General features: G+C 44.2%; 1 protein-coding gene across 1 annotated transcript in view; it reads left to right on the top strand.

Annotated features, from left to right (window-relative positions):
- The first annotated feature begins 1,085 nt into the window (after positions 1-1,085).
- Positions 1,086-22,072, top strand: part of doc2g (double C2-like domains, gamma) — a 45,864-nt gene continuing 24,877 nt past the window's right edge. Inside the window, exons 1-5 of the mRNA XM_069666659.1 lie at positions 1,086-1,193; positions 4,256-4,661; positions 5,159-5,238; positions 5,784-5,858; positions 14,265-14,374. Coding sequence (XP_069522760.1) covers positions 4,274-4,661; positions 5,159-5,238; positions 5,784-5,858; positions 14,265-14,374 — 653 coding nt within the window. The 5' untranslated portion in view covers positions 1,086-1,193; positions 4,256-4,273. The remainder of the gene's footprint in view (positions 1,194-4,255; positions 4,662-5,158; positions 5,239-5,783; positions 5,859-14,264; positions 14,375-22,072) is intronic.

The raw sequence follows: 22,072 nt of genomic DNA on the forward strand, positions 1-22,072 counted from the left end.
CTGTTTACAGAGATTAATAGGGAGCTAAATCATCGTCAGGTGAAGCTGATTGGAGCCGGGATGTCATTATGGCGGATTACGTTCTGCCTGCTTTTGCTCTCCACATGGACTGTTTTTCCTGCATACGCCGCAGCCTGCTGATACGTGATTGGTCAATATTACATGGACTTCAGAGATTATGTTTGGGATGACTTGGACCCCGACAACTTCCTGTTAAACCTCTTGTGGGATTTGGGTGCACTGTGTAAAAAGAACACCAATAAACAGCAATTACAGGTACAAATAGGAAGCATCCAGTCCTTCTTCCCATTCATCAATCACTTCCTGTGTCCACCTGTAGTTTATTGCAGCGTCACCCTGCACAGGTCCACTATTATTGGTGTCTTTGTTTCCTTTTATTACTGTGGCAGCCTTCATAGTAGCGGCTGCCACAGTTGGACGCATGCAGACAAAACACAAACACACACACCAACACACATATGCTTGGCTGAGACCGGCCATAGTCATAGCCAACACAAAGTAATCTGGCAGTGTGATTGTATGGCTGGCTGTGTATTCTGCTCAGCTCAGTCAACACGTTGAATTTAATTTCCTCTCTCTGTCCTTCAGCTGGATTTTTGTTTTCATCCCAGGCTGATATTTCCCTTTGAGTGCGTTCAGTTTTCTCTCCATCTTCTGAATAAATATAAATGTATGTCCTCCTCTTTGTGTTTGTTGTAGCTGCTGTCTTTGTCATTATCTGTGTGATGTCAGTTTGCCTCCTCATCCGTCTTTCCGTCTTGCTCTGCTCCATCATCTGTCCATCACTTTCTCTCTCTTTGTACCCCCTCTCGCCCACCACCAGAATCATCAAAACACACACACACACACACACTCATACGTCTCTTTTTTTCGCGGGTTTCCTTAAAACCTCCCCACTGCTGAGAAAAAGTGAGTGACAGCACTACATGCACAGTCTGCAAAGGACTGACGGGGATTTTAACCAGATACGTCACAAGTAAAGGGGAAGGGAAAGAGGGAGGGACAGAGGAGAGGAGAGGAGGAGAGCAAACGAACAGAGAGAGAGAGAGAGAGAGGGAGTACAGCGGGATATATTGACTCAAAGCTGGTCTGCATGCTCCTCCGTGTGTGAGAAACAGAGGACGTGAGAGCAGGCAAGATGGAGTGCTGGCACAGATGAAGACTGTCCCTGGGTACGTTTTTTTGTGTCCATGTCTATATTTGTGCGTGTGTGCACATGTGTCTGCATGCGTGTGTGTGTGTGTGTCCCTGTGCGTCAGACCGGTGTGAGCGGTTGAGTTTGTGAGCAACATGCTGCAAGTGCTGATTTTTGCGCGGGGACACGAGCGTTGAATTTGGGTTTTGTTACATAAGAGCAGAATGAGTGAGGTATTGGAAATGGGAACAAGCTGATTAGGGGTTGTTATCTGTGTGTGTGTGTGTGTGGTTTTTAACGCACATGTGTGTGAAGGAGAGAGAGTGTCTGAGGACTGGAACTCTGTAGTGAGGAAGGAGGCATGTGCTCGAGGAAATGCAAGTTTGCCGCTGAGTTCGGTCTGGTGCTGTTTGGATTTAAATGGTGTCGGCTTGGGTGACTAAAGATTAGTCAGAAAATAAACATGTATTTCATGTATGTATAAAGGAAACAGCCAGTGTGCTTCGTGATGCAGGAGAGGTGTGTTATTGATAGAATCGAAGTATTTCCACCTGCAGTGAGGAATCACCTCAGCACTTTTTGTTCTGTCAGATTTTTGCATGGCGTCCACGCATAACTGAGAACATTCAGTGTCTTTAGATATTAGCAACATGTTATGTATGAAGGTGGAAGACATGAGGAGAAAAAATGACTTATCTTAACTTTTTTAAAAAGGCAAATGTCTTTGGTTTAGCTGCATTTGTAAGAAGGATAGAAGTAAACATGAGCTCAAACACTGTAAGTAAAATATTAGTTGATAAAACAAATGACCCCAATTTTGATGAGTGATTTGCCAACTCATTTAAAATGCAAATATTGCTCAGTATGAAGCCTCATTAATGTGAAGATTATTGTAAATGCAACATCTTTGCTACAGTCAGTCAGACGAAACCAACAGTTCCAAGAAGTCAGCTTAAACTTTACGGTCGTTTTTCACTCTTTTCTGACATTTTATCACCAAACAATGAATCAAGTAACTGAAAACAACAACAGATTGACCGATAATGAAAATATCAATGTAATTAGCTCAGCCCTGGAGTTAAGACTTTGATTTATGAGTTTTGAAAGCAACACAAGACAAATCGCAGGGGACCAAATAGGCTATTTATTTGCGTCCCCTTAACAGATGCATCAATCAGAAACTAAAAGAGCTGCATTATTTTCATTTGGGATAAAGGATAAGCTTGAAAACACAAAGACAACACATGGACAGGGGGTGCATTTTGACACTGAACAGCAGTGACATGAACATATGCAACATTTGTATAAAGGGGGTATGACACGTGTCTCGCATCCTTAAATGACCTGTCTGTGTAGCCGTGTTTGCAGGGGTGATGTAGTTGGGTCATGTAGTTGAAGGCAGAATGAGTATGATTTGTAGGTTGTGTTTACACAACACTCAAGTGTGCCCCAACCTGCCCTGGGTCAACGACATTGGCATCTTCCTCTTGGATCTGTGCTTACAGTGGCTAACGTAAGGTATAATGTACAGTGAGCAGGTGGGTTTCATTCCACTATAACACCCTGCTCACTGTGCGTTATCCCGTATATTGCACGGCTACTTATATAGCATGAGCATATCAATAATTTGACACAAAGTTTTGATTCGGAAACGATTGATATAAAAATATATAATTTCTTCTGCTACAACAAATAGTCTATTAGATTATACAGTTCAGGCTGCATCCATAGAAATGGTAAACATTGGACCCTTATTAAAGTGAGCCCTCTTTTTCTCTTCTTTTCTTTTTGGCCACAGTCAACAGGCTCATAAACACATAACTATAAACAGGCAGCATTAAATGCACCGGACTTCTTCTTTCTGCAGTGTGATATGATCACAATAAGTCCTCCAGAGTCTGCGACTAGAGCTGCGTCCGTAGCAACGTGCCGTTCTTCTTAACAGCAGTCCGTTATACAAAAATAGCCGACCCTTAGAATGCTGTAATTGACAAATCAGAATCAAGTATTAAACACAGCCGTGTAAGACGTTCGTATAGACTCCTGTCCTCAAACGCTCCGCGCTGTTATTTACAAGGGACATTTCTTGGCATCAGTCACTACCTAAGGGTTGATGCCAAGAAATGTCCTGGACGTAGCAAAATAGAAATTACAAGCAGCGACAGGGTCTCTCCTTCTTGTTTTCCTTTGAGGTGCTTGTTCATAGAGTGGATCTGCAACAGTGTCTTGTTGACTGGCGGTATGTTTTTTAGGTTCAGACGGCATCCATTTTTGTCATCTTTTACTTATTGGATAAAATCTGGGACAGCATCAGTAAACAAAGGAGAAAAAATTGTCACGTCCCAGTTTGAAGTTTGTCCCTCGGATCACTGGAATCAAACTAGATCTGGAGACAGACACAGAGGCAGTGTGGGAGCGCATAAGCAAAACAGGCAATGATTGCATTTGGCTTAACGTGGTTAGAGTTTGGTAACAGTTATGACACTTCATTTGACAAATATGGTAAAGAGTGAGTGAGGCTTCAAGTAGTATTATGTAAATATTGCTCAGGGGGGCTTGCAGATGCGAGAGGGAAGAGTGAAAGCGAGAGATAAGGGAAGGATTAGAGGCAAGTGCAGATACACAAGTGACATCACTTGTTCATACTTTACTGCACTACATTTGAATATTAATTCAGAGTGCAGACTTGGTGTGCTGCTGACACAATGTGTGAGTCACACTTGAAGTGCCAAGGGTTCTGGCAAATTCTATTTTGGCTTTTGAGAAGTCAGGTTTGCATCAGCTGATGGGAGCAGACGCATATTTCAGCTTTCTCCTGGAGCTTTTAGATGTGCTGTGAATTTCAACATATTGCCCACATTGACTCGCCTTGAATAGAGCTGACCCCTGCTGCTGCTGCTGCTGCTGCTGCTGTACGCATTCGGAGAGGAGGAAGCTGGACACTCGGAGGAGGCAGAGATGTGACTCTTGTTTTGTTTTTCTTTTCTAGTTTGAGCCTCTTGTTCCTCCCCTTCACTATGATCCCAGCTCTTCTTCTCTTTGTCCTCCCTTATTCATTTCTTTCTCTCTCCGTCTCACCCTTTCGTTTTCACTCCACAGTCCCGTTCGACAGTCCACATGAGCGTCTCCAAACCCCCGCCGCCCCCCTCCACCTCCCACCTCGCCATCCCTCCTTCCTCCACCTCCACCCCTTCCTCGTCCGCCTCCTCCCCCTCGGCGACGCCCCACTCCACCGCCCTCCCCCCTCCCTCGCCGGTCAAGATCTCTATGCAGGAGCACTTTGCCATCAACGTGTGCCCGGGCCCCATCCTCCCCATCCCGCAGATCTCAGACTTCTTCCCACGTTTTCACGACTACCCCTGCACGCCTCCGCCTCCGAGGGAGAAGAAGATCCTGAAAGAGGAGACTTTCAACGGGGAGACGGGCGGAGGATACAAGGATGGGGAGAGGAGGGAGAGCCACGATGGAGAGAGGGAGGAGACTGTCGACTCTGATGACGATGACAGTGAGTTGAAGAAGGGGAAGTTTTGCGGTGGAAAAGTTGTGTTCGCTGTTTTATATTTGGCTTCTGTGTTTATTCATTTGAGAATTACAAAGCATTGCAGCAGAAAAACAACGCACCCAATCTTAAAAACTTTCAGCATCATCTTTTTCTTTAACTCAAAATGAGATTCTGCACTTTCCCCAGAAGCACAACATATGCTTGCAGAGTAAATGTGGAGTCAAGCATTTTGCCAGAAGTGTTTGTCACTCCCACTTTATGCGACACGGCGCCTCCGATGATTTATTAGACATTGTTGCAAAAAGCGGGACTCGGCCTGCAAGTTTCTGCTCATTCCCAAACAGTAATCAAACAAGACAGATCAATTCATATTAGGCACCGGCATGTTTTTAAGAGGCCATCTGCTACAAATATGACTCAGAGTTTTTCCATGTGTGTGTGCGATTGCGTGTTTGTCCCTTTACTGGCAGTAATTGCAGTTGTTGTGTGTGTTTTTTCAGCCTACCTGGGAACGCTGGAGTTCAATCTGCTCTTTGATCAGGAGAACAACTGTCTTCATTGTACTATTCACAAGGCAAAGGTACGCTCAATATCTTTCTCATATAAAACAGATGTCTGTCCTTTTGTGTGTGTGTGTGTGTGGTTGCATAATCCTCCTTTAAGGCCCAATCAAAACAGTTCTCCTGTAATGCTTTTAAGTTTGCACAAGACATCAGACGGCTTTTTCCCTGTGTCCCCCACACACCCTCAGCCGCTTTTTTTCAAGACAATGAAATTCAAGACAAAATCATCTCATTGCTCTGCGAAATGTTGGAAGATGTTGCGCCTCCACATTTGGTGTGGCCATTGTACAAGGACACCGGCCCTGCATTACACATTGTGTACTGTCACATGACGTTAATTATGTAAAGCCCCTTGCATGGTTCCCCTGAGGACAACACAAAAGGAGTCTTGGAGGGTAGAAAAAATAGCAGCATGGAGAGAAACACCCAGAGGCACTTTAGAGTTGTAACTACAGTATAAGAGGTCTTCTTCTGACCCTGTCATCTGTGTGAAGTGTTTGAAGGCGTGATGACGTCACTTTTGACACAGTGTGTATCTCTGTGTGTCTGTTTGTGCCCACAGGGACTGAAAGCCATGGACTCCAATGGGCTGGCAGATCCATACGTCAAGCTTCATCTTCTCCCCGGGGCTAGCAAGGTCATTACTCCAACCTTACCTCAGTGGCAATTAATGTAACATGCTACCACACTGGGCTGTCCCGCACGTCGACACTGCCGCAGGAAAGTCCCTCAGCGCACAGAAACGGCTGGTTTATGTAGCAAGAATAGGAATTATTCATATATTTTTCAGCTGAACAAAACAAACAAAAACTATTTAATTTAAATGCAGATTCTCGATTCTGAAAAGGTCATAAATCTCTTGCACAAAACGTGTCGTTTCAAGCTGCTGAGCAAGACACAATGCGGCAGGTTACTGCTCAATGTGGTCCGTCCATTGCTCCGCTTTATCGAACACAAACATGTTCTGGTCTGGTGCACCGCTCTTGTCTTGTTTTTGGCTCAAGCAGCAGGGAAGATAAAGCTCGCCACAATAGCAACCCCTAGCTCTGTCAGAATGCAACCTGTTGTCGGCCATTTTGGCTCAAGGTTGACACAAAAATAAGGTTATGATAAGCGCGGGGCAGACGCTGAGCCAAGTTAGGTTGAGTGAGGCAACTGTCTGAGGTCTAAGGTGCTAACAATAACAACGTCTGGGGGATTTTTGTCCTCCAGCCTTCCTCTGTCTGTCTTCCCTCCATTTCTTATCACTCTCCTTTCCCCACTTTCCACCCATATCTCTGTCTATATCTCACTATCCGGCTGTGACCCTCTTTGACCTTGAAATACCAACAGTGTGGGGAGAGAGAAGGGAGACAACTGAGAGGGAGGGAAGAGGGGGGGGGGGAGTGGAGAAAGAAAGAGAGGGAGGGAGAGACAGATGAGGGGAGGACAGCAGCAGGTGGTTGTCATGGAAACAGGGAGGATTGTTACACGGCTCACGTCAACAGGCGAGTGTTGATGTGGGGGGGGAGAGGGGTGGTAGAGGTGGTGGTGGTGGAGGGGGCGCAGAGAAAGCGTCAATGAGTAGGTAAGTACCCATGAACAGCCGTGTGTTAAATACCCACCAGGCGCGGGCCACGTCACTTGAAAAGTGGGAGCGTACACGTGTAGAAGTGAGGATGACTGACACACTCTCACACACCTACTCTTGTCCGCATTCACACTCAGCATGTGAGTATTACAATGAATAATCCAGAACACAAAAGGTTTCAGTTTCTGCAAGATTGAGTTGTCAAAATACAGAGAGCAAAGGCACACAAAGAGGTCCCGCTCGTTTCCCGTCCCTCTCAGTCTCCCGTCCTGCAGCACGCGCTCTCTTACCAGTATACAGTGGGGCATGCTGTCTCGTGATGTTAAACACACACTGTAACACATGCGGCGCGTGACCTTGCAGACACATGCTAAGGCTTTAGTCACAGTCATACAGAGATGCTCCCGTCATCTGTCTTTCCCTCTCTATCACTCGCTCTCTTATTCTCGCACACAAACAGGCACAGGCACAGTCGTCGCCGGTGCCTCTGTTATTGTCATTGTTATTTTTTCCTCTGTCCATTCCTAATCGAGGTGCATGGGAAATTCTCTCACAGCCAATCCTCAGCTCTGGGAAAAAGGGATCAAGAGAGAGAGTGTGAAATACATAAGATCCGTGCAGACAGATGGAGAAAAAGGAGGGAGACTGTGATGGACAGATGGAGGGCTAGAGATAAAACATTTAGAAACAGATGCAAAAGCACTAGTGTAGAGGGAAAATAGAGGCGGGGAGTGACAGAGGGCAAGAAGAGAGAACCGGTGTTTTAAGTGTTTGTAGATGTAGCATGCGGAAAGAAATGTGCTTAGAAAACCAACCCCATTCAGTCAATGAAGGGTGATGATTATTTGTGAAATAGATGTTTTGTCGAGTTTTGCTGGCACACACAGTGCTGTGAAACGCCGCAAGTCGTGACTGTGCCCGTACACGGCTCCACCTGCACATTAATGAATCAAACAAATGACATGAATCGAAAAACTTTGTTCCCTTCATGTAGCAAGCTCTGGAGGGCTGACTTTTGAAGATAAGCCAGAAGTTTCTAGCAGAAAATAGAGAATGAAAAGGGGACGGGGGATGAGAGAAAAGGGTGGAAGAAGGGGAGGCCGAACAATGGGATGTGGGGACAAAAAAACAGACCAAGAGAGGAAGATGGAAGGGACGGTTCAGCATCTGGCCCTTAGGCGCTTGCAAGAGGCTGACTGTAGCAGAAAGGAAGAGAGGAAGAGAGAGAGAGATGAGGTGTTTATCTGCAAAGCTTCAGACACCAGCAGGACTATTTTGAAAGCATAACACAGTTTCTTTACCTCTTACTTCTTTTTCTATACCATAATGTAAAATATAAATGGAAGGTCTGCCTATGAAGTTTACTTTACAAATCAAATTGAAAGTGTTCAGTATGCTGGGAGAAGGCAGTGTCAGTGTTTTATTCTAAATGTTGTTAATGATGCATTACATGTCCCTGATGCTGAAGAGAGGGACGTCTGTGCTACCTTGCGCCAGCTGCCCAGGCAAATAAATAGATGGGTTGATGCATGACAATGTGTGCAGCATTTCAATGATACTGGTGGAGACATACCTCACCACTCTAAATGCTGTTGGAAATGTTAAAAGACGAGGCTGTCGGTACCCCGCATTTTGATATTGTCAACAAATCCCATCAAAACACCAAAATATATAATGTTTTATTCCTTCTCTCAATTCTTTCAGACTTCTCCGTGGCAATCTGTGGCACTCAGCCACGAGCGGATTTATTCCTTCTGAAGATGTAAATCTTAAAAAATGGGTCAGTCCTTTAAAAAAGATAGAGAACTCCCTTAAAGGACCAGTGTGTAGGATTTAGGGAGATCTATTGGTAGAGATGGAATAGAAAATATATTTTTGTTACATTAGATTGAGCTAATCTAGAGAGGAAGCAGGGTCCTCTTCAAAGGAATGTGCACTGTTGTGCTACCATGTTTCTTCAGTAGCACAGAACAGACCAATCCAAACACAGCCTTTTTCTCTAGTGGTCCCCGAGCAGTTAACACTTGGTTGTTATCTGCAACCCTGCTGCTAGATGCTACATGATCCTACACAGTGGTCCTTTAAATCGGGCAACTGGGGTTTTTATCAAACGGTGCTGAAGCAGGAGGAGTGTATAGTGCACTGGTTGGAGATTTCAGTGGTGGACTGATACACAGTCACAGTGGTCTAGTGAGTATTTACGTCACCAGGACAATCTATGCGGAGTTGATTTAAACCAAGCTGCTGCGTTTTGGTTTCAAATCATTCATCAATCAATCAGATTTAATTTGTATAGCGCCAAATCATAACCAAAGTTATCTTGAGACACTTGAGCAGGTCTAGACCGACTCTTTGTTATGTTATTTAAAGAGAGGCCCAACATGAATCACCATGAGTAGCACTTGGCAACATTCGGCACATTGGCGAGGAAAATCTTCCTTTTAACAGGCAAAAACCTCGAGCAGAACCAGACTCATGTTGAACAGCCATCTGCCTCGACTGGATGGGCCGAATATGTGGGATAGAAGGAGATGCAGGATAGAGACAGGCAAAGAGTGAAACAACAACATATGTCCTTGTTACAACAACAGCATATGTTCTTGCTACATCAACAACAACAGGTAATACATACTTATGGTTATGATGCCAATAATAGTGGTGCAGAAGTGTAATGTTCCTTATTGATCTAGATTTAAATGGACACTTCATTAGCCTGCGATCTGAAAGACGCTATCAAATGTCTCAATGATAAGCCAGATGATGTAAACTTAGTCAACCAGGTATAAAAGACGTGGGGATCTACTTGATAGGGTAGGACTAACTGCAACGTTATTGAGCTGCATTTTGGTAAATGGTTTAAAAACCTGTTTTTCATTTCATTTTAATGTTTATTTGTATAGGGACAAGTATGAAGCAAGTAAACTGATTCCACACACTACAGCATTTATAGCCTTGGCTAATTTGCAGTGCCCGTCCCTAGATGGGCCTTTAAAATACATTAAATCAACAACAAATACACAAGAGACAATACAAAACAGACTCAACAGCAATAAAACAGATAAAACAATACAGGATTCAAAATACACTGTCTGTTGTGAATCCCCCAACTTCCCATCTTGGCTATCCTGTGCATGTCCTTTACAAGCTCTTGGGAAGAGCAAGGGACTGGGCTACTGCCAATTGGGAGAGAGAGAAGCCAAGATTCTCATTTCTGAAGATGAAACCTGTAAAGGTAACAAAAACGTTCAACCCTTCAACATTTTAGCCAAGGAGAAAGGCGTGCGGTTACTTCGCCATCAAGTTGGGAACTGTGGCGAGAGCATTGCTTCTTCTTAAAGTGCATTCTAACGGACTGATGCGTAGAACTTCTCCTCGACTTATCTAATCCCTCCAAAAACATCTCTTAGCCAGTGAAACCGAGTTCTGCTTGTGGGAGTCGGAACTGTGCCCCAAAAAGACTAGGCACCCACTCCATGTCCTTCTGCCAAGTTTAAGGCATGGTTCACCAGTAATCCCAGTCTGTGCTACATGCTCAGATTGCTCTACATAACCTGACCCATACGTGTTCTTTGAGTCTGGCACAAACACCAGCTTTATAGACAGCATGCTCCCCATGGGGCTCATCATGAAGCACTTACCATAACCTGAAAAAAAGGAAATTAGCTGTCATTCTGGGGCTCCATCCAGACATAATCCACACACAGACTTGTCCTTGGGAGTTTCTTTGGGCAGTTGTCACTGTCATGTTGTGTTTCTTAGATGTGCCCTGTCTCTTCTTCCAGTAATTCCTTTCTGTCTGATTTTCTACATAAGTCAATGTTCCTTTTTTGTATCTGGATTTAGAAAGGCTCTTAAATAAAGCTTGAACCATCTCTCTGCCTCCCAATCGTCAATCTCAAGACTGGGCAATTGTGTGTCCCTTTCATCCACATGGACCGCACCAAGGTCAAGGCAGTCAGTGGCCCCTTTCTTTAGATTTTACAGCGCTTTCTGTGGTTTGCCAATTTCTACTGGCTTTCATATGAGCTAAAGTTACCTTCAACTCCCATAAAACACTCCCTTCAAAGTCTTCTGAGGAGGCATTTAGGGAGCCAAAGCATTTTTTCAAGCAAAGCCCCTGTCCAATCCCACAGGCCAGTATGTGTTTGAGGTCAATACAACTGTGTGTAGGAGGTCAACACAACTGACACAGGAGTGTGAGCATTGCTCTACCAGTGATCCCCCCGAGGACCAGAAGCTTCACACCTGTGCAATCCTCTCCCACAAATATCCACAGCAGAGAAAACCCCAACAATATCTATGTTGAGCTACTAACTCAGGGAGAGTGGAGTCATTGGTTGGAGCAACAGAGCAGCTGTTCATGGTCTGGACTGACCTAAAGAATCTGCAATACAAGCATCGGAATTCCTGCCGGGCCAAATGGGATTTTACTTGGAACCACCCACTTTTAATGAATATTAAGCAAGGTTCCCTGTCCCTCAAGTTCACTTCCAAGGACACTTCTGTTGAGCCAGTGGAGGTCCTTACCACTTCCTGCAACACAATTCAAAGCAGTTACAAGGTGGAAATCCAGCTCCCAGTGGTTGTCCTCCTAATCCCATTTGTGTCCCAGATCAGCTTGAGGTTTGACTGGTTCTCCTCCGTCAAAGTTTCTGGTGGTCTTTAAAGGAACAAGTCACCTAACAGTTTTCTCCTGCAGGGCTTCCAAAGGGCCACTCCAACCACTGACGGTTCTTCATCAAACCTTTTCCCCTATCTTCGCCGGTAACACAAATGTTCTAGCAGCTCTAAATTTATTCCTCTGCCCAAGTTACCCCTCGATCCCACAGGATCCGCCTCCGGCACGTTCCGTCTGCGCCGCGTTTCTGGTCCGTCAACGGCGCGAGCCCTCGCCCACAGGAAGCGTGTCTTGGTCCGCAGCGCAGCGGAGCGCTGGCCCAAGCAGCTGGATTTGCGAGATCACAAGATCGCGGGAGAACTACATTATCGCGCGACAATTGAGAAATCACGCGATAACATCAATGTTAGCAGAGCAACACACAAACTACAGTTCAGTTTGCACATTCGAGGTTGATTATCTGCTCATTTGGAAATCTGATTTTTGTGCTTCTACCATGGAGGAGTACACTACTTAATTAAAAGTGTTCTTTTTTCGAGATTTCACTGTGTTGATCTTAAAATAAACGTAAAAAAAACGGGAGTCTGTACCGGTCTGAACATGTTGTTTTATTTTGAAATGACCGGATGTTGTATGCTGCTTTCGTGTGTGACTTCCTGTTTGGAACGATCTACTCTGTTCAGCTTGTCGCGTGTTTGAAGCGGCCTCCGTCAAAAATAGACCCGGCACGAACCTCTTTAGCGGAGCAGAGCAGAGACACGCTTCTGGGACGTGCTGGAGACGCACCGCGGCGTGTGCTGTAGAATCACTATCATTGACTTGAATGGGCGCGTTCGACTCCGGAGGTCGCGGCGCACACGGAACGCGCCGGAGACGGATCCTGTGAAATCGAAGGGTTACCGTCAACCAAGAGGTGAGCCAAACCAAGCCAATTGCAACTTAAATATATTTGCAACTTAAAGATTTTTTTTGCCTTTCACGGTCTTCTCAGAGACATCGTCACTGACGAAGGACCTTCACTTACCATTGTTTTTTCTGGACAGTTTTGCAGTCTCTAAGGAGAGTCCATCAGCCTTTCCTCTTGGCTTCACCTGTGGTCCTATGGGCAGCTAAGGCATGTGAACCAGAAGAGGAAGATTGCTCTGTGGGGCATCTCCTTTTATAACCCCGCCTCGTCCAAATTATTGCTGTTGGTAGACTATGTACACAACACCCTTCCTAGCTCTGCCGCTGGCTATTCCAAAGTTCCCACAGATTTTATCCTCTACTTTCCCATGAACAAGAAACAAGAGAGGAAGGCCATTGTCAACTTCCCAGGACTGAGGATCTGGCTTACCACACAAAACCTACCTCTGAGTGTGCCAAATTATCTCTTGGGTCTCTGCCTTAGTGTTCCAGCCATTTTCCTTGTCTGACTTTTAAACACCGGCTTGCTGGCCTGATGCCTTATTGGATGAATTTATCCCCTGCCTGCCCAGTCTTGACTTTAGCCTGTTTTCGACCTCAAGTCTACTTTAACTTTTTATTCTACTAGCCTCATCTTAGAGTAGGACTGGATGACATGGACTAAAAAATATCACATCAAATCCCATTTAATAATTGAATACATTTATAGCTCCACACATTTATTAATGTTAGCGCTTGCTACCACTTTGACATTTTATCCTGTGTCTCCAGAGATCTCTCAGATTACATTGAATTACAGCAGCTCACAGCAGTGGTGACTCTGTCGGTAATTACCCATCCTAAACCAGATTTCAAATGAATCTAAATCAGTTTATTGCCTCGATCTTTCTTAGAGACATGCTTTTCACATCCATTTTTATTTCTTCACAGTACCGCATAGTTTTTGGATAACCATGAAGATCCACAGAGCAGTTTTTTTTATAGCAGACTAAGGCTTAAGAAATTAAAGGCTTTTAAGTTTAGTTTTGGTCTTTCAATGGGATTTGTTTACATTAACGTTCTCAATTTCATATCTTCACTCTATGTTAAATTGAGTTTTTGGCGTGAAGCATAAAGTAAAACAAGTCAAAATTCTACTTACGGTTCCCTGCAGCTCAGAACAGCCAATTATCTTTGGCTTGGACTCTTTGAGGCTTTTAAGACTCTTTTACATGAATGTGTTCAGAACTTTTAAGCCAAAGGGTTTGACTTTGAAAGTGTTTATTGCTGGAATTTAAACATCTATGGAGTCAGTAAAAATGCATTTTTTTAAGGATGCGAGCCCAATGTCTTGCAGGGTTCATACACATTACAATATAAACACAAGGAAATCCAGATGAAAAATCCAAACAAGATGTGCACATCCTTAAGGCGACGGTGGGAAATGAGGCAGCAAGTGGCTGCAAACTTTATTTATGGATGGTGAAGCTATTAAGGGCTCGTGGGCATTTTCTCTCTTAGAAAGCTTTAATTTTTCATGCTGAGTGTGTTGTGCGATTTAATTGGCTGCTGTGTTGTGTTGTGTTTCAGACACAGTGCTTGTTTTTGAGGTCTGGCTTGTGCTAATGTGCTGTCTTATCAAGTTGAGGAGCAGACAGACGGACAGGTGAGGCGAGGGAAGCCTTGCGTCCTCTCACTCTCCTCTACAAAGTAGGCAGCAGATGTCTGCTATTTCCTGAGGGACAGAGATAAATGATGTTTCCTCACTCCTTCTCTCTCTCTCCCTCTTCCTTGATCTTTTGGTGTCACTCTTTTTGCTTCCTTTTCATGATCTTTTATTCTCTTTCTCTCATTCTGATCTGACGAGCTTGCTCCCTCGCCCTTTAAACACCGCTCATTCCTCTCTTCTTCTTTTGATCCTTCCCTTTCCATAAATTTCTTCTCATATTTTTCCTTCTTTATCTCCTCAGGCAAACAAGCTACGCACAAAAACCTTGAAGAATACGCTGAACCCAGTGTGGAACGAAACGCTGGTGTATCACGGCATCACGGCAGCCGACATGACCACCAAAACACTCAGGTAGGTGTTCAGCTCTGAATGTGGGCAGCAATTAGCAGCAGACACCCAATGTGACCAGTTTATTACATAGAGAATGAAGATCCATGCTTCCAATCCTCCAGCGAACCGCCAGCAGCAGTCTGTGCTTCCCAGTGGGCTTTTCCAGGTAATTCATTATTGCAGCCAGACGTCGCCAGCCAACTGTTCCACTTGCTGTTGCTGCGGTAACTGCTCAGGTGCTGGCTAAGTCTCCGCCCCCCCCTCCCTCCCGCTGTGCTCTCCATACGGACTGATTGAGGTCAAGCGTAGCCATCTTGGCCCAAAAACTGTGACACACTCGTGTCATTCTGCTCTCTCAAGTCGATTGAGAGATGGAGCTTTACGCGTTTTTTTTGTGAACGTGTGCGCTGCCTATAATCAGTGTCAGTTTGCTAAGCGGATTCATAATAGGCTCGGATGTTATTGTTTATCCTGAGAAAACACAGGCACGTACACAGTAAGCATACACATAGACACAAGCGCAGCGGAAGTGCATGTACACGCACTCACATTAAACTCATCATCACACACACACATGCAGGCAGTCAGGTGTGCGCTTGTCCTGTTGTGTGCATTTCAAGGACAATAACTGGCCGGAAAGAACATGCATGGCCCCTCCTCTGTATGTAGAGAAAACACACACACACACATAAGGGGAAAACATTTACTCTCCTTCCCGAAACATGCACTCATGCACAGACAAACAGCAGCTTGAGGAGAGACCCTTCAAACTGGAGGAAACCCACCTGACCTCTGTTCAAGGACATAGCCAACAGACACAGACCAGCACGGGGGCTCTGGGAAGCCAAAAACGAGGAGGAGGAGTGTGACCAGTGTCGAGCGAGAGATGAAGAGAGAGAGAAAGGGAGAAGCGACTGCCAACATCAACAAAGAGAGCAAGAGGGAGAGCGTGAATGATGTCAAGTGACAGATAAGGCGGTGTGGAAGAGGAAAAATAGGGAGCACAAGATTGAGGAAGAAGACAGAATAGAGGGATGGAGAGAATCCAAGGGTCAACTGAAAGAGAGGGAAAAGTGTACTGAAATGGATAAAATGATGAATGAGGAAATTCACTTAGCTGAGGGAAAAAAAGGGCCAGTGATGGGGAGGAGTTTACTCAACAAGGAGAGCCAAAAAGGAAACATCGAGGGGAGTGAAAAAATGTGAGACGGCAAGTGAATGAAACGCTGTCTGACAGCGAGGAGAGGGGAGGAAAGCGTCACACAGACGGAGGAAGAAAATCTGCTCAAACTCTCCCTGGATGTGTTCAGGCGCCAGCATGTTACCTCCGCCAGTAGACAGACTTTGTTCTCATTACTCAACAGAAAGCAGCGAACAGTCAGAGAATGGAGAAAACAGTGAGGGATCCCTGGAGAGATGTTTACTCACTTGGTTGTGCCCTGCTGCATGCTGCTCTGCTGCTCCCAGTGTGGTGCAGAGGAGGAGATGCTGTACTCTTTGATCCCCGATCTCGTTGCACTGCTGAGCGGGAGGACTTTGTCCAGATTCAGCCTCCCTGTAGACGTGCCTGAGGGACTGGACTGGGTAGAGCTTATAGTTAAACTGCAGTCAGAGCAAACCCCTTCCAGATTAGATTATGTTTAGAAATATGTGAGAGAAGGATTATTTAGTTAGATAGATTTCACTCCTGGTGGATTTGGCTACACCTTTGGTAAACACCAAGTGCAGTGAAATGAAACTACAGCAAACGCTCCTTTAGAAGTTAAGAAGAAATCTTGGAACCAATCGGTCTGATGGCAATATCGCCTCTCGGAGCCACAGCCAACTTTTTGGGGCTTCAAGCGTAGCCAGCAGCTATTCAGATACAAAATACAGGATTTTTTGGCTAATACTTCCTTCTCCGCTCGCTTGTCATTCTTCATAGTCCAACTAGCGACATCAGATGCTAGCATAAAGATGTGGTTTAGAGACGACGTCCACTATTGGATTGTCAGCTGAACTCATACGCAGGTGTCTTTTTATAGAGATAAAGATTATTTTGTCTCCCTGCATACAGCTAAAGCTGGCACAAACGCTAGTGGACATTACAACTCGGACTACAAACAGAAACCAGAATGCTTCTGACAGCGAACCTCTTGTCCCCCGCCTACAGACGCTGTATTCATATGCAGAAACTGTTTATAGAGATTAGTTACTTCATGACAAGTTAGGAGCAACTAGTGGGTGTGTTTACAGAGCAGCAACTTGTTTTTAAAGAAGTCAGTCAAATTTACTTTGGGCTCCAGTTTGATTTCATGCTGAAGTTTCCCACACAACTTCAGGGCCGAGGAAAGTCTTGTTGGTTACATTACCGAGGAGTTGCAGCGTTTCAGCTTTTCGCCTGCAGCTCTTCATCTGACAGCTGCTTTAATGCTCTGATGAAGAAATGCTGGACATGACCATTGTGGTTATATAGACACATTTCTCTCTACAGATTGTGGTTGGTAATTGCAGCTGCAGGAGGTAATGTTTGGTTTGCAGTAGCGCTGACATTATACAGCTCTGACATGTAAGACAGTTATGTTATCCATCTATCCATCCATTATCTATACCGCTTATCCTGTTCAGGGTCGCAGGGGGGCCTGGAGCAATGACTGTATATATAGATGGAAGACGTGTATCCATCTGCTCTCATTGTACAAAAATACCCCTGTGATTGACGCTGCTGCCGTAGCCACTTTTGCTAACCAAAACACACACTTAACTTATCGAAAAAAACCAGCAAGGATTTAACATCAGAACAGCTTCTTGTGTTGGTCTGAAGCAGACATTCACAGATATGTAAACTTCAATGACTGTAGTGATTGTTTTTGTTACGTTTCCTCTCGCCGGTCCTCCTCTACTCTGCTAATCCGGAAACAGATCGGCTGCAGGAGCCGTATTTGTTAACAGAGCTGTCAATCATCATCATTTTTACAGCATCAAAAAACTAATTAAAACTGAACTTATCAGAAAAATGAACACTTGGATGTAAATCAGCATGATAAGAACTATCTATAATGACAGAAACCATTTTTGAGAAACATTTATTTGGCGTGTGTTTTTATTTTATAGTTTGACTCATGTCCCATCTGTTAACATGGAGGAGGCGGGCTTTATGACCTATACAGCAGCCAGTCAGCAGGGGGCGACAGCTATATTTTGGCTTCACTTTAAGGGAGCTGTCATGTCGTCCATCTTTTTATACAGTCCATGAGCTGGAGCCTATCCCAGCTGTCATTGGGCGAGAGGCGGGGTACACCCTGGACTGATCGGCAGTCAGTAGTTATGTTGTTATCCACTATATAAGAATTGTCCTGGTAAATATCCATACTTTCATGAGATGTAAGCAAGCTTGTTTTGGGTTGACAAAACTGATCATAACATCAAAACTGGTGCTGGATGTCCTGACAATCCTAAGAATGACATTTTCACTCAGTTTGTTTCTCTTTGCTGCTTCAGCCCACATCAGAGTCAGTGATAAAAGAGCGAGTGCAGCCAAAAACATTTGAGTCATTAAAAATTTGTTTGGTGTCCATTCTACTCCACCTCTCTCTTTCACTGGAGGACAAATGCTGTGAAATAATAGTTGTGCAGTGCGAAAGGAGAAGATTGGTTTTGTGTAATTATTTATTTATTTTTGCTGTGCGATTGCTAATTTGCAGCTACGCTGATTATATAAAGCCATTACGCTGAGACAAACTGCACTTTAACAGAGAGGGACAGCGTAATAAAAGCTGGTTATGAAACAGCTCGGTGAAAAAAAAGAAAACCTCAAAGTTGTAACAGAATCCATTTTTTTTAATCTGTTTTTTACTGTAGCCATGTTTCCTCAGTGCGCAGACTTTATCTGTTAGAGCCCCTGGAGATCTGTTCAGTTATTACGATTGAACCAGCTGAGTAAACTAATAACTAATGTCCTCGATCCAGACGTCACGGTTGCTTTCATACCAACTAATCCTTTGATTGGTGCAGGACGGCTGCCTTAAGATGCTCAGGTCTGGAGGGAAAAGCCAACCAAACTGGAATACACTGCTAAAAACTGGGTCCTGCTGAGGGACAAGTTATAATTGCCTAACCAACAAGGAACTTTTTACTGACCTCCAAATTGCTTGTGTCTTTATGATGTAATCTGGAATATGAGAAGCTCCTCTATGAACACATAGATCTATCAGTCTTCTTAAAGTCTGAATATGAAACCAGTTCAGTTGCTCTAGAGATGTGTGTGTGCGTTTTATTGCAGTTCAGCCGACACGATTTTGATATTAGCCCCAAATTCATCAACAGTGTCAGCGCTCTGCCTCTGCCTTTTGGCAAATTTATAATTATTTAGAAAGCGGTGACATTGATAATGTTGCGCCTCGATCCTTCCCTTCATTTCGATGACGCAGCGGTTTTTTTTTTAGCGCTTGATGCACAAAAAAAAAGAGAGAGGGGAAAATGTTCTTTTATGACTTTTAGAGGAAACTCATCTCTAAGGCTCCTTGCAGCTTTTATGACTAAAACGAGGAGAAGGCAGCGAGTTAACAGAGGAGAGATGGAGCATGCAGAGGTGCTGTGATGAGAGGTGGCATCCAGATATCCTGTGTGTGTGTGCTTGTGTGCGTGTGTGTGTGTTAAAGGACTACCAACATGATGTCAGTGCCAGGTCTAGTCACACTCAATTTCTCTCCTCTATCTCTCTGTCCCTCTGTCAGCCTTTGTAATAGACTGTCCTGGGCTGAGGGGAGATAGGGACAAATCTAGGACTTGATTTGGTATTGGATGGAGGGCGAGGCTGAGATTGGCTACAGGATGCCTCAGGTGAGATGTATGCTCGGGTACTGATATGGTCATGAGAAGAAAAAATCTTTCATCAGGTGGTGGATGCAAGGGGGAGATAGATATTTCTGATTGGGGCTGCTTGATTTGTTGCCATGCTAGAAGTATGGGTGTATCCATGGGAATGTCGGTCAGTTGGTCGGTCAACCATATTTCAACAAATAGTAAATGGATGCTCATGAAATTGTTTGCTAATTAAGATCATGTGATGACGATACAGCCTCTGGAAGTGACGGGGAATTTTGCAGGTATAGGCCAGTGTTAGGCAATATGGACTTCAAGTCAAGACTTCCTTTTCCGCGTGCTGCATTGTTTGTAGGCCAAAAAGCAACTTGAGAAGCGACCGTGTGTTCAGATAGAAAGTGAAGAAAATTTCGCCCCTCCAGATATGTCTGCAAACTTAACACAGTATTTTCTTGGCTCATTAAATCTCCCAAAGGAGCGCCGTTTATCTGTGGTGAGTCTCAGTTTCATTGTAAGTACTCAGTTACGCTGGCTTATTAAAGCGGTGTGAAGTCAAAAAATAAATAGCTTTTCTTGTGATTTACTTTAATTAACGGGTCTTAAGTTTCCCGAAATTTCCACATCATGATGCAGATTCGTAAAGAGGAAAAATTAAACCTTGTCAGGTCTGTCCTCAAGAGGAGAAAACTACTTTTAAAATGCTCGTTTGTTGAACGGAGGTCGGATCGATCATTTCTGATGCATTTGAGGGAGTCAGGAAATCTAAGCACTGAACGGCTTTCGTGACACCGCATCAGGGAATTTATCTCAAGTTGAATTTTTTTTGTAGACAGATTGTTAGCTGAACTTGCTGCAGATGTCTGTTTATAGAGATTAATAAGAAGCTAAATTATCGTCAGGTGAAGCTGATGGGAGCCGGGATGTCATTACGGCGCATTACGTTCCGCCTGCTTTTGCTCTCCTCACTGACTGTTTTTCCTGCATACGCTGCAGCCTGCTGATACGTGATTGGTCATAATTACTCGGACTACAAGTGTACTACAAACGGAAACCAGAACATTTGCTGTCCTGGAAATCAACGTGCCTGTCTTCTTCACTATTTACAGATTCTACATTTCTGTGTAGAATCTGTAAATAAATATTATTTAAAGCCTGCTAAATTACTAGTCCAGTTGTACCAACAGAAACCAGAAAACTTCCCGTACTAAAAATCCACGACCCTGCTTACAGATTCTACATTTTATGTAGAATCTATTAATATAGATTAAGGTATATGAGATGATGAGTATTATACCTGTCTTGTTCTCAGCAGTTGACTTGAACAGTTAATTAACAGATATATTAAAGGTGTAATATGTAAATTTAGTGCCATATGGTGTCTTTAAACACCACGTTGTCCCATTCAAGGTAACTGTGCGTTTCTTTTATTTGACCGACTTCCAGTGAAACATGGAAGATAATACATTAGAGCGAGAAAAAGGGCTGCTAAACTGTTTCTTTCTCCTTCTCTCATTTCAGCTATTTTGGTAGATTTAATTTATACGATACAACTGAATAAAACTTTGATACATTATCTTGTTCTGCTGGTCGATACCAGATAGATTTAAATCTACGTCATCAAGCTACATCATTTGTCATTGTTTCAATTGAGAGACCCCGAGTGGTAGAAATTGCATACTGTGCACAAGCTCCATATTACATGGCAATGATTCTTTTAAAAAACGGTCAACCATACCACAGTCAAGATGCAGCTCCTACTCTTTTGTAACCCTCATGAGATAATTTCACAAGTACAGACCTCATGCAGGAGCGCTAAAACAAACTTGCAATCGAATGTAACTCACGTGGCAGATTGTGTCAGTGACCCCACGCTAAATCTGCCACCTCAGGTCGAACAGACTCCACAAGCATCTGCCTGCTTTTTAGAGGGATTCTAAAGCGGGAAAATTGTGGGAGAGAGTGTGAGGAGGAAACGGATAGAGCATTTGCACTGAAGGAGAAGATGCCAAAAGTTTGGGCGTAACTGGTGTCACATTTCACAGCAACCTTGCTCCCATCGGGGACATCTTTACATGTATGACAGAGCAAAGGCACATAAATCATCTGACAGCCGTGGTCATGAGTCAGAGTTATTCTGAAGCCCCTGCTAGAGATACTCATCCGTTATGACTAAAAGGCTGGAACCAGCATGTCAAACGTCCAAATGTCAGAGGGACAGGAGAACAGGGAGACGGGGAAGGTGCGTTCGTGTGTGTGCGTGTGCAGAGTGAAAGAGAAAGGTTGAGAGTGGGGAGTGAAGAGCGAGGAAGAAATCAAGAGCAGTGACAGTCCATGTGGGAATATCTGAGCACAGAGGGAATATTGTAGCAGGTGATGGGTTGTGAAGACCGTACTGTAGCTGATGGAATATTCACTCTCTATCGAGCATCCCCATCAGCTTAAATAAGTGAGCCCTGTGGAGGAAATAATTTCACACAACTGAGGAAATAAAGAAGAAGATAGTCATTCTGTTGTCTCTCTGTAAGTTTGAAATGCATCGAAGGAGAGAGTATTTTTACGCCTCTGACTCAGTAAGGTTTTACAAAGGTGATGGATTTTGCATTTTTAACTGCTCTTACCAAGACGGCCACTGACTTTTCAGCAACCTCTACATCCTCCTCCTCTGCAACATCCAACATCCTCACGGCCTCCGCTCCCACCGCAAAGCCAATGACGTCCAGCTCAAGTAAATCTTTCACCACGGCAACCCGCTCCACTCCGACCAAATTAAATCCCAGATGCAAGCCAACTCCCTAAAACTTAAACCGTCATAAATCAGACATCATCACCATCATCCTTCCCAAATCCTATCGATATCTTCACTCCGTCTCCCTCCCCGTGGATCCCCAACCTCTGAGTCATTTTCCACTGCAGCCT

This window comes from Semicossyphus pulcher, unplaced genomic scaffold, assembly GCF_022749685.1.
Source record: "Semicossyphus pulcher isolate SPU_LCO1_2020_fin unplaced genomic scaffold, fSemPul1.0.p SCAF_17, whole genome shotgun sequence".
Lineage (NCBI taxonomy): Eukaryota > Metazoa > Chordata > Actinopteri > Labriformes > Labridae > Semicossyphus > Semicossyphus pulcher.